Source organism: Prionailurus bengalensis, chromosome D2 (assembly GCF_016509475.1).
Source record: "Prionailurus bengalensis isolate Pbe53 chromosome D2, Fcat_Pben_1.1_paternal_pri, whole genome shotgun sequence".
Lineage (NCBI taxonomy): Eukaryota > Metazoa > Chordata > Mammalia > Carnivora > Felidae > Prionailurus > Prionailurus bengalensis.
Window position 1 is genome coordinate 74784790 of NC_057351.1, and position 13988 is coordinate 74798777.

The 13988-nt window shown below is 37.5% G+C and overlaps 1 protein-coding gene across 1 annotated transcript in view; it reads right to left on the reverse strand.

Moving 5' to 3' along the window:
* Positions 1–13988, reverse strand: part of CACUL1 (CDK2 associated cullin domain 1) — a 78650-nt gene that overhangs the window by 17806 nt on the left and 46856 nt on the right. Inside the window, exons 4-6 of the mRNA XM_043597677.1 lie at positions 10527–10622; positions 8187–8289; positions 2156–2245 (exon numbers count right to left, since the gene is read on the reverse strand). Coding sequence (XP_043453612.1) covers positions 2156–2245; positions 8187–8289; positions 10527–10622 — 289 coding nt within the window. The remainder of the gene's footprint in view (positions 1–2155; positions 2246–8186; positions 8290–10526; positions 10623–13988) is intronic.

A 13988-nucleotide genomic window follows, 5' to 3' on the forward strand; every position in this document is an offset into this window, starting at 1 on the left:
AAAACTACTTTAACAAACCAGGAGCACAACAGGCACTGGCAAGACAGGTAAATGTCAAAATATGTTTAATAGTATCTCAGAAAATGCCTAGGGCAGCAAACGGTTAGTCTGTGATAAAATTCGCCTTTTCAAAAGGACAACTCTCAAATACAAAATTCTCCTCACAAGTAGTATGAATCCTATTATAAGAGCTCGAACATGGATAAAACAGCATTTGGATAAATACATATCTGTAAGTTTTCCTACCCTTAGTGATTAGTTTTATTATGCAATTTTGCTATAGATGATAAAAGCCAGAGCTGATAAAGCTGCCTACTTGGGAGGCAGAATTTAGAAATTTGTCATACTGCATTTGGATGCCTTCCAAAATTAAAGAAAAAAAAAAAAAAAAAACATTCATAACCTATAGCACTAAAAGAAAACTTCATGAGCCATTTTCATCATTTAATAAAATGAATACAAAATTCTGAGAAACTAGAAAACATCAGTTTACTGGACATATGTAATAAAATATTTTTGCTACTTTATGTAAGTAATTAATTACTTTATAAGAATAACTTGTTTACAGTTATCAAGAGTAGAGCAAGGCCTGATCCAAATTTAAGTAACATTACATCTGAATATTCTAGCAGACACTAATCATTTACAAAGTAACCTGGGAAAGAAGGTACTTCTGACATCACAGTCTACTACTGGTACCACAGTTTTTAATTTCAGCAAGCTAAATTCTCACATGTCTTTCAAATTAATTAAGCAAACAATCAAGCCGTCAATTAATGAAAATAAAATAACCACTGGACCCAACTGGAGAGTAATCAAAACAGCTAATATCAGCCATGCTTATTATCAGGTACCATGTTAAGCTCTTTAGATCATGTTTTATTTCATTTAATCCTTAAATGACATAAAGAATTCCACAAAAAAGCACTGTCAAAAAAGCATCCCTTAAGGTTTCTAGATTGTAGGACAATGTTCTACCCTGAGATCTTTTTTTTTGTTTTGTTTTAATATTCATTTATTTTTGAGAGAGAGAGAGAAAGAGCAAGAGCAGGGGAGGGGTGGGAGGTGGGGGGGACGGGACAGAATCCGAAACAGGCTCCAGGCTCTGGGCTGTCAGCACAGAGCCCAACATGGGTCTCAAACCCACAAACCGCAAGATCATGACCTGAGCCGAAGTCGAACACTTAACTGACTGAGCCACCCAGGTGCCCCTACCCTGAGAGCTTTTGCAATCTCTCTTACTATAGGCATTTTGTAATTCGCTGGACAACTGTATGACAAGATTGAGGTTCTGGCTTATAAATAGGAAGATAAATACAAAAACATCTTGGGGTTCCGTTATATTCATAATTTTTTTTTAATTTTTTTTTTTTACATTTATTTATTATTGAGAGACAGAGAAGGACAGGGCATAGGCATGGGAGGGGCAGAGAGAGGGGGAGAGACACAATCTGAGGCAGGCTCCAGGCTCTGAGCTGTCTGCACAGAGCCTGACGCAGGGCTTGAACCCACAAACCGGGAGATCATGACTGAGCCGAAGCCGGACGCTCAACCGACTGAGTCAACCAGGCGCCCCTCATAATGTTTGTTTTTTTTTTTAATTCTAAGATAGATACATTAAGACAATTTACAAGCCAGGCCTTTGAATACAGTGATCTCTGATTTTTGGTTCTGCTATTCTGACTCTCTCTCTCCTCACAATATACTTATGAAATGACTGTACATTTACCAACACTTCTAGATTCCTTGCAATTTATAAAATAGGCCTGAGAACATGAAGTTGTGGGTGTGTATGTCTACATATACTTGCAGTGTGGGGTACAAGCAAAGGAGAAACTCCATAACAAAAAAAGAGATTAATACTGGATATGAGATTCAATTTCATCCAAAACGTCTGCTACAAATTCATTCCTTGTATTTCCTAACCGAGTTGGTTTTCACTAGTGGGGAAAGAATTTCAAGCGAGTCCTGAGTTTACATTTCATAATGATGAGTGTAGTATCTACTCAACGTTTTCTGGTTTTTTTTGCTATAACAAATCCAAATACCATTAAGCCTCAAGAAACAGATAGACAAACACTGTCCTCTTGGATAAGCTGGAGCTACCATAAACAGATAAACAAGCCCAACCCCAAAAGAAATGACCACTATTTACCTGGTCTGAGAGTGTATAGGCCTTTCACAATATTTGCCATAGTTGAAGGTGTGACCTGAAATGGTGTTGACTGGGCTTCTAAGAGTAAAGCTGAAAGAAGAGAAAATGGGTTATAAAAATGATAGAACACTTATTGTCAAGGTTTCTGTTACTATTTTTCCCAAAGACTAAAGAGCAAACGAGCACAAGAAAAGAACAGCCTCAGAGGACAAACCAAGTTTATACTCCAAAGAGTTTTAAAAATCCAATGCACTAGAGCTCAATCTAATAAGTAAACACGTGCAGGTCTGTTAAAACACTAAGGGAGATGATTCAATTCATGGAGGTTCTGAAAATAAGCTTTCCAAAAGCAATAGTATTCACGGTACTTAGCAAGTGAGCTGAGAGTACCTCCCACTAAGTTCATGAGTCAGGAGGTTTACATTTGGAAAATAAAATGGTCTCTAACCCCCTTGAATCATTTCTCTTTCCCCAAATCGCCATATTTGAGGCTCCTGGATACTTCATTCGTAATTTTAGGAAATGCAATCAGTCAGAAAGTCACTTTTCCAAATGCTACAACCACATGTACTTTTTTCTTACTAAAAGTAAAGACAAGACACTGCCTGGCTCATCCTCACTTTCCTGACTCTCACAACCACAGGACTCCGACCGACAGTGACAAGAGAGTCAGTTTTCTTTTAGGTTATCTTCTCCAATGAAAATTTTATTAAAACATTTTTAAATAAATAGAAATAATTCCTCCAAACAACATCATTAACAGATATCAACATATTCCATCATTTCGTAGATACAACAGACACCACTGACTCAGAAGTTAATTTTTAATTTATCTCTCAAAGACCTACAATTGACTACCCCCAATCCCATAAAACTTGGCATAATTTTACTCTAAGCCAAGCTTGTAAAGTCATATATAAGCTATGCCTTTTCAAAAATGAAAACACCACCTCACTTGGCCAGCAATGATTTTATAGTTTTCAAACACGCAATGTGAGTTACATCTGAACTTATGTGATGACAGTAAGAGGTATACTGTTCAAGGTGATCCTTCTGCTTCTATGGTCAGGAGAGAGCTGCTAACTCTGAATGGCACAGATAGATACATTTTAAGGATGACAAAAGCACTGCAGAAAATGTTTTAGAATGCAATTATTTTTTTATTATTTATTTTTATTTTATTTTTATTTTTTAAATAATTATTTATATTTGAGAGAGAGGGAGGGCTTGAGCAGGGAGGGGCAGAGAGAGACAAAGACATAGGACCCGAAGCGGGCTCTGCGGTGACAGCAGAGAACTCGATACAGGGCTCGAACACACGAACTGTGAGATCATGACCTCAGCCAAAGCTGGATGCTTAACCGACTGATCACCCAGGTGCCCCTAAAAATTGCAATTCTAAATTTTAGACCCTAGGAGTCTCTTCAACTCAAGGTTATCTCTAATCTCAACATATGTCCCACATGCAGACTCTATCTCAAATCATTTCCTACCTTTTGACCAATCATTTTGGCCTTCGTAAATCTTGATCCCACTAAATCTTCATGTTCAGTCACATGTTAATTATGTAATCAAATATATACATTTACAAATGAAGAAATGATACATTCACAAATTAAATTATACATAAAATATATAAAAATTAATTTGGGGTGAATTAAATGAAAATTATATTCAATAACAAACAATTACAAAGTTGAGAAGGTGTTAACAGTTCACTAAAATCCTCTCCACCTAAATTATTTTTAGGAGATCAGTGTTTAGAAGACTTGTAGTTGATCTCCTCTTTTAAGAAAAAGGAAGAGAATCTGGGGAGGCAGCAGCTTGAGACTGGGAAGAAAATATTTCTTGAGTATTTAACAGGTGCTAGGTACTTTACAGGTTTCTCATAAACTTTACTTACAATTTACTTTCTCACAAGCTTAATTATCATCTTTTTTTTTTTAACAGATAGGGAAACAGAGGCTAAGAACAAAACAATATAAAACACAATGAAAAACGCATCCAAAGTCACAGAGCTAGCAGGCAGCAGAAGAGGGCTGAGAACCTATGTTTCACTCTAAATTTGCATTCTAATTCACCATGCCACCGTTGAAATACAGATCTTACATGTAACAGGTACTAATAAAGTACTAACTAGTACTAAAGCCACTGTTAACTAAACCCTTAGTTAACAGTCCCCCCCCCCCCAAATTATATGGTTTAAAAGACAAAACAAGGATTCTCCAACAATCCCACTGATGGAAACTAGAATTGGACTTTAGTGAACTTCTAATGCTCTCACCTCTTTCTTTACAGTCTATGATATTAAAGTCCAGAGAGATTAAGTGCCATCCTGAGAGTCACACAGCTTAACAGTTGACCTGGAACCAGAACGAAGCTCCTCTACTCATCCAATTATTCCTCAGAGCTACAAGCTGACCCCAGGGCTTCTCTCCTCTTTTAATATGAGAAGTAATTCTTAAAATCAAAACTGAAATTAAAAATATTTTTTGGGGTGCCCAGGTGGCTCAGTCACTTGAGTGTCCAACTTCAGCTCAGGTCATGATCTCGTGCTTCACAAGTTCAAGCCCCACATCGGGCTCTGTGCTGACAGCTCAGAGTTTGGAGCCTGCCTCAGATTCTGTGTCTCCCTCTCTCTCTCTCTGTTCCTCTCCGGCTCATGTTCTCTCTCTCAAAAATAGACATTAAAAAAAAAATAAAAGTTAAAAAAAAAAACAAAACTACCTTTATTTGCAATGAGAAGTCCCTATCTTCATTCATGAAACAATTGTTAAAATAGGGCATTAAAGGGACACCTAGGTGGTCATTAGGGCATTAAAGGGACACCTGGTTCAGCTCAGGTCATGATCTCGTGGTTTGTGGGTGTGAGTCCTCTATCTGGCTCCACACTGGCAGGGCAGACAGGCCTGTTTGGGATTCTCTCTCTCCCTCTCTCTCAACCCCTCCTATCTCTGTCTGTCTCTCTCAAAATAAACTTAAAAAAAAAAAAAGCCTGCTTTTAAAAAATAATACACAAATTTTTAAAAACCAGGGCATTCGAATACCAATTATTCATTAGCAGAGAGGGTGTTCATTTTGCTCTGCTGTAAAACATGGCCCCTAAATTGTTTCAACAGGTCTCCCACTGAGAGGTGTCCCTGTCCAGTCCCCTGGAATCTGGGTTCTATAACTGCCTGCTCAACAGAAGACAGCAAAAGTGACACTGTGCCAGTTTCTAGGCCCAGGACTTAAGAAACTGGCAGTTTCCATTTCCTAGATCTTGGGACACTCACTCTTAGAGGGAACACAAGAGAGAAAACTACAGCCACCACAACTTGCCAGTCATATGAGTGACCCATCTTCAAAGTCCCCGACCCCTGGGTGAGTCGCATCAGCCGATGCTGAGTACAAAAGAGATAAAGTGCCCCGCAAAGCCCTGCCCAAATTGCAGATGTGAGCAAAATAAATGACTTTATAAAAGATTATGTGTTGGGGCGCCTGGGTGGCGCAGTCGGTTGGGCATCCGACTTCAGCCAGGTCACGATCTCGCGGTCCGTGAGTTCGAGCCCCGCGTCAGGCTCTGGGCTGATGGCTCAGAGCCTGGAGCTTGTTTCCGATTCTGTGTCTCCCTCTCTCTCTGCCCCTCCCCTGTTCATGCTCTGTCTCTCTCTGTCCCAAAAATAAATAAATGTTGAAAAAAAAAAAAAAATTAAAAAAAAAAAATTATGTGTTGAGGTGATATGTTACATGGTAATAATAAACACTAGCATTTTCAAATGTATCTAAAGCCACAAAAAGGAAATTACTGATCAGAATTCAGAAAATTATACACATGGAATGTAGCTGTTTTTGCTGGAGGGGATAAGTATAGGAAAATGTCAACTAGGGCCAAGAAATCAATTCTTAATAGCTGTGTTTTTCTGATTTAATTAATATTAGCCTTTCTATGCCTTATTTTCTCCATCTGTAAAATGGAGGTAATGACTGTCCTAAAGTACCTAGAATAGGTCCTACTACATAGTAAGCACTGTATGTGTTTATTTTTAAAAAATCTTTTTTTTTAAACATAACATTATTAAACACTTAGAGTGTCTCTTGTTGTTACAGAGCCCAAACTAGGCCAGTGATCACTGTGTGAATCCCTTACTCTAAGCACAATGCCTGGTAACTGCTCAACAGATAACTGATAAGCTCAGGTTTATCCAATTTACAAAAGCTTAAGGAACTTTACAGTTTACTTGGAAAAGAAAAGCCTGTCTACCTTTAAATATAATTTTGGTTGAAAATCAGATTCTATAATAAACAAGATGATAATTACTTTTTTTTGAAAAATAAAGTACAAATTAATTAAAGGTTTAAAAGGAAAAAAAAATTCATTTTTTTCCGGATTTTATGTCTTTATGTGGTCTGATCTTATAAAATATCATGAATTTATGGAAGGCTTACATGGACTGAAGACAGAGTTGTCTCACCAGATCTGGACTACTATATTCTCTTTGAATATTTTCTTTGTTTTTGCCTAATAAAATTGATTTCCAAATTAATGACAAATATAAAAACATAGAGTAATCAAATAAGCTTTTCTACCAAATGGCAGCGTTTCTCAAAGAATTTTAAAAGGAAAGACTTCAAAATACTCTGTTCTAATTTACAATGAAGGCAAAGACAATGTCAACATCAGAGATAATATTTAAGTGGTTGTAACAGCTGCAATATCTCATGAGATTACGTTTAAAGATGTTTATAAACATATGTCCAGTTTTTTCAAAAGTCGTACTCCCAAGATATCAGTCTCTATTCTGATTCTAGAATCTGCTGGGAACATAATAATGAAACAAATATTACCTTCATCTAGCATATTATTTGAAAATTCTGCTTTTCTAAAATAAACCAGCCCAATGTTTAACAGTTCCTTCTCTTAATTTAAACTCAAAAATTAGAAAGAGTTTATGGTCAAGCTTAGAATAATTCTTCTGTAAATACTAATAAAAGTTTGCTGTGGTACAGACTATTTATGACTATTAGGAAAGCAAAAAATACATACTACAAATCCAAATATCTGCCAAATTCTAAAAAACGACTTCAATAATATACTGCATAAAATAGGAGCTTTTAAAAGATGCTGAGACATTAGGTTGTAGGGACTTCCTAACTCCACGTAGAGAGGTATACTCTTTCAGGAAAGGTAGGATAAGATGCCACCTACTGGGATGGGGCCAGGGAATAGGGGGAGAGAAAAACTAACTGAACTTGGCACTTTGATCTGCTTACTTGCTAACTATGTTGCCATTACAGTAAACATTTTACAAGTCCCAACTAATAGAAGAAAAACTCAGGACCAGAGGCTGAGAAGCTTGCCTAACATATAGTTAATAAGTGACAGAGCCAGACTAGAGATTTTTTTTTTTTTTTTTTGAGAAGAGATTTTTATACCAAAGGGTAAAAAAATCAGAGAGGATTCTGTGCTTCCATTTCAAAGATACAGTATTGTGCTCCTTCTAGAATTACCAGTAACAAAGTTAGGGGTTAACTTCCCCCATTGTTGGCAGAGGGATGCGGGGGAAGAGGAAGTGTCAGGCCAGATAATAAAGGCACTCACTGCCCAATAACCTGGCTAAGTGCCCCCAGCTCTCCAGGGGGCTTCAAATCACATTTTCAATTCCTTTGGGTCTCTCTCTACAGAACTGAACTTCCAACACTTCTTGCTATGATTCAGAAGATGTCAACACTGGGCTTTATATGCCGATGCTCTCTAATCAAAAATCAAAAAGATCACTGGGGTGCCTAGGTGGCTCAGTCGGTTAGGAGTACGACTCTTGATTTCAGCTCGGATGGTGATCTCACAGTTTGTGAGGTCAGTTCGTGAGGTCGAGCCCTGCGTTGGGCTTTGCACCAACAGCACAGAGCCTGCTTGGGATCCTCTTTCTCCTCTCGCTATGCTCCTCCCTTGCTCATGCTCTCGCTCTCTCTCAAAATAAATAAAGTTAAAAACAAAAACAAAAAAAACCTTGTTAGTGTTAACTCATCCCTATAAGTTGAAAACACTTACGCATTAGGCTGTAAATGTGCTTTTCTGCAACATGTTCCGTAAACAGCTTTATAAGGTCATCTTTTAGGTCTCTGTTAAGCTTGGTTTCGATGTAAAACTTATTCTGAAAGAGAAAATACATTATGTTTAGTGTATCGATTAGGGGGAAATGATCTGTCTAATGAACTGAAGTACTAAAAAATAAATTATTTTAGGAAACAATTTATAAGGGCATCAATTAAAACATTAAACCCCAATATCAGAAAACAAAAGCCCTGCTACTATTAGTTATATGTCTTTCTGGCAAGGGGTTAAAGTACATAAAGATAAAATGCTATGAACCACACACACACTCCAAAAGAACACGGGAAGATACTCAACATTAACTAAACAGATATAGAGACACATGGACCACACTGCGGGAGAGGCACATAACATGCCCTTTAGAAACACTCCATCATTGAAAGGCAACAACAGGAAACATTAGGGAAAGGTACCCCCTTTACCAACGATCTAGGCTGAGCAGGCACTGGTTGACTCCCCAACATACAATCCATTGTAATCATTAGTCTAAGTTATTCACCTGTGGCATTTCTTAGGAATGGTTTTTGATTCAAAGGCAGACACATGACCCAACATAGAACAATCAGACTGAGGGAAACCTAGGCTTTGGTGCCAAGCATCTTATAGTCACTTTACAACCGTGAGAATAAGATGAAACAGATGCTGTGTACAGTGAAGAGACAAAAAAGAACCTGAATCCTTGGTAACACTACTGAACCATGGATTCAACCAACCCTAGAGACAGCCTTATTTGCAGAGTTTTATTCCAAGGGATTAATACTTTTCCTAATTTGCTTAAATCACTTTGAATCAGGTGTTCTGTTTTTTGTAGCCAAAAGCATCCTGATGAGAATGACTGGCAAGTCAAACAAGATTGAACTTGTTCATATTTAAATGTCAACTCCATGGACAGATGTGGGAAACACAAGGAAGAACATTAGCAAGTTGCTCTCTGATTCTCTTAATTCTTAGAAGATTATAAAAATCATAATAATACGTACATGGTGACAAAATAAAACCATGCAACAAAAATAAGTCTCGCACAACAGACCCTCTGTCGCATTCCCAAAGGCCCCATTCTACTGCGGAAACTTTTGTATATTCTTTCTAAAATGCTGCTTGCATATATATGAATATGCTTTATTTTCCATAATAAAGAGAAAACACTTGCTATAAAGAAATATTACATACTGCTTTGCATGTTGCTTTTTTTTACCTAATGTATCTGGAGATTTCTCTCTAAATGTACATACATGTTATTACCTTTAACTGCTTACTTTTCTACTGTAAGTATCTCCCACAAGTTATTTAAGTAATAGTCCCCTGCTGATAATACAGATTTCTCCCAGTGTTCTGTTTTGTTTTTTCAGCAAGGTATATTTTATGGAGAATAAATCATTTTGGAGATTAGTATTTCACAGATAGCAATCTTTATGCTACAGAATACAGATCAACCCAAACATCCCATTTCCTAATCTAAAAAACAAAGAGGAATTGCAAAAATGGTTCTTAAGGGCCCCTGCCTTCAGTAAGAACACCAACATCAGGGTTCTATGGCTTGGGCACCTGGGTGGCTTAGCCGGTTGACTGTCCAACTTCGGCTCAGGTCATGATCTCACGGTTCGTGGGTTCCAACCCCATATCGGGCTCTGTGCTGACAGCTAAGAGCCTGGAGCCTGCTTCAGATTCTGTGTCTCCTTCTCTCTCTCTGCCCCTTCCCCACTTGCACACACTCTCTCTCTCTAAAATAAATAAAGATTAAAAAAAAAAATTCTATGGCTTTATATATTTAGGAGAGAGAGGGAGGCAAATCAACAAAGTCAACAGACTACAAACTATACTCATGGCATAATTCTCCAAATGAAAGAGATCATAGTGGAAGAAAATTTTATTATTCTACTTTTTTTATGGGGTGACTTACTTGACATTATCACACATCATGTTTTTAAATATATTGCTTAACTCTCTACTTTCCGAGGACAAGAAATCTTTCTTATATATCTTTATTTCCCAAGCACAGGATCTTCCATATGGCAGAAATAAAATAAATGCTAACACAGTGACTGCTGATTATTAATGCCTAATTGTCTATTCAGCAGTGTTATTTATGGAGTTTTTAAACAGTAAAAGGGTAAACAAGTCTATGTCAACACAATCAAACATTACTGAGGTAGATTAATTTCCATTTCTAACATAATACATAGTAAAAGAGAAAGAGAACATGCTTAATTCTGTATCTATCTGTATTTAGGCCAATAAACTGAGATACTTTGGAAAGGGAAAACAGCTCTAACTTACCATATATATGAAAAGAGGCACAATGCTCTGCAATGCTCCCATATATTGTCCAAGGGCTATATTAAATCTTTCAATATAGAGATCTGGAGGGCTGGCCTGTGAGAAAGAACATAAATGTGATCATTATGGGAAACCAAGTATAAAGACCTTCCAATACAAATCTAAAATGCAAATACACTCAGAAGTCCAAGTCAAAATTCATAATGAAATTCCCAATAAAGAAAAGGAGAAGGTGTATATCCTGAAGTTTAGTTTAGACTTCTTTGTTTCAAAATCTGCTACGCAAAACTGAAGTTTGGTTTTGCTGTCTTTACAAACTGTGTAACTTTACCATGCTAGCTAAAAGGCTTGCTCGGTTAATGAGTAAAAAGTTGAATTCACAAGTTGTATTTATTAAGATAAATGATTTTTAAAATTATCACTAAACTATGTGTACATTTCTGATAGGAACCAGGCTGTATTTGGACCTAGAATAAGGAAAAAAAAAAAAAAAAAAACAACAACTCAAGGAAATGGTACAGGCTTAATACACTATGAGAATGGCTGTTGGGGGCGCTTGGGTGGCTTAGCTGGTTAAACTCTTGGTTTCAGCTCAGATCATGATCTCACGCTTGGTGAGCTGGAGCCCCACATCAGGATCCACGCTGACAGTGCAGAGCCTGCTTGGGATTCTCTCTCTGCCCTCTCTCTCTCAAAATAAATAAATAAAATTAAAAAAAAAAAAGTTTGCTGAATTTTTATAATTACCTTAGGCACAGTAATATTCCGAGTTCTATACCACTTCTATAGCTAACCAATTAGTTAGAAAGCAGAGACTTAAATGGTTCATATACATCTGCAGCTCTGGAGAGCAACAAAATAAACATAATACATGCCTGGCTTTTAACTCATTGTTACCAAAATACCAGGTCATAAAGCCATCGAAAGAAACACTTCCAATTTTACTGCGGGTTATGGACTGAATTATGTGTCCCCCTCCCCAAATTCCTGTGTTGAAGCCTGAACTACTGTGCCTATATTTGGACTAAGGAAGCAATTAAGGCTAAATGAGATCATAAGAGTGGAGCCCTGATCCTTTAGGATTAGTGTCATGAGAAAAGATACCGGGGGCTCAACCTTCCTCCCTCTCTCTTTCTATCTCCCTCCTCCACCTATCTACCCCCCACCAACACACTCAGAGGAAAGGCCATGTGAGCACCCAGCAAGCCCATAGCTGTCTACAAGCCAGAAAAAGAGCTCTCATCAGAAACCAAATCAGAGGCTACATTAATCTTGGACTCCCCAGCCTCGAGAACAGTGAGAAATAAATTTCTGTTGTTTAAACCAACCAGAGTCTGCGGTATTTTGTTACGGCAGCCCAAGCAGACTAAGGCACTGTGTTTTATGAAAGTACATCCATCTACCGTTGCATTTTATTCTCTAAAGGTAAATTAATTAGGTGCCATTTTAATATTGAAGAAACGCACAAATGGGCAAGTCATTTGTCTAAAATTAGAGAGTAAATAGGATAGACCCAGGTCTCCCAGCTACGAATTCATTCCAGAGCTAGAGAGTTAGGGGGATGGGCATGGCACAACCTGCCATGCAAACAGGTGGTTCCAACCCGGCGAGGTCTCACTACCTGACAACCATAACCTGCACAGAAGGTCTTGCTTTCAAACAAGGTATAAGGAAATGCTATGCTGAAAAGATTCCTAAGTGCTAAATTTAAGCAATGAAATTATAAAACCATTTCAGCTATACTGTTTTAGAAATGTCCCAATGTTCTAACACTATTTTTAAAGTAAGACTTAATTTATACTTTTTTCAGTTCTACTTAGACGTTAGAGTATGTGTAGTGAACTGTCCTTACTTCTAATTCATCTCTCATTATTGAATAGAGGGTTGGCACAAACTAGGTCCTTTTTTCACATTTATTTTTCTTGGTCCTCCTAATTACCTGCAAATTGAATGTTATGTCCATTCTACGTATGAGGCAACTAAGGGCTCAGAAGGAGTCACTTGTCTACAGCCCCACAGCCAGTGAGCCCAAGAACTAGGACTCAAACCCTGGTCAATCTGAGTCCTTCCATGTATGCACCCTCCTTGTTTGGCACCCTGTAACCTTTAGAACAATTCAGGGCACACCATCTGCCTCTCTGCTTCACATCTCGCTCCTTCTTGTACACGGCCGGGCACAGCACTCACAAGGCACTCCTAAACAGTTCCCAAACAACGTCGGTGTGCTGTTTGAGACCTCCTTGACCCCTCTTCCTGAACGTCTCTATCACTAGGCCCTGATGAGACTCACCCTGGGCTAACTTCTATTCACCCTTCAAGATTTGTGTCCCTTTCTCAAAACTATCTGAGATACAGGCCGTCCAACAGGGCACCATCCCTCTTCTTCACTTCTCCGCTAGCTGGTCTTTGCCACTAAACTTCAAGTCCCCGGAGGGCAAGACCTGTGTCTTTTCTTTATGCCTCCGCAGCTGACCACAGAACCTGGAACACAGCACGCAGAGATAAATGCCAAGGACAGTCTTCCTTAAATCTAAATTTCTCTAAATGTATCTAAATCTAATCTAATCTAGCCTTGTTTTTATCTAAACTGCTTTTTTATTATCTGACAAGACTGTATGACCTTAGGCAATTCATTTAGCCTTCTGAATTTCAATTTCCATAAATATGAAATAGGAAGAATACTAATTGTGCTACTTCTAAGATATGCCAACAATCAAAGAAAACAATATGAATATGCTTTGAAAAATGTCCAACATTACAAATGCATATGCAACTAGTGAGGATAAGTAAACTTTCAGAGTTAACCACCTATTTGTCTAATACTTCAGAAAAACCTATTAACATTATGAAAGGCAGTCTTTTGTTAACTAAAGAAGTTGGGGGAAATGGTTCCACATTATAAGCATACTTTTAACTATAACTAATGGACAAAATCACATGTAATATCTTTTTCTAAACTGCTGCAAAGAGCTCTGGAAATGATATTTCAGCATCCAAAGAAATAAATTTTAGAGGTATTATATGAGAAAAAGAAAATCTGAAGAGTTTTTGCATTAAAATAATTTTCCCTTTTCATAAAAGGACACTTTATCTATTCAGAAGTTAAAAGTATGAACACTGATCAAAAGGCACACTTAATAGCAGACAGAATAAATAAAATTGAATTCCTTAGTTATTCTTTTCAAGAATTCCCAAAGCCTCAAAGGTTATGAGTATTAAAAAGCACTTTTTGCACTAAATCAAATGTCAGAACATTTACTTAGCTTTTTTAGTTCCACATTTCATGCAGCACTTATTCAAAACCTTTTAAATGACAGGACTATAAATTATAGCAGTCTTCTAAAATAAATCCAATCTCTTTACTAGGAACTAGAAATAACTGCTATTAAAAAAAATAACAGATTGTTCCTCCTTAAAACTTAAGTTCAGTATACCTTCGGCCCCACTGGGGAAATTGCTACC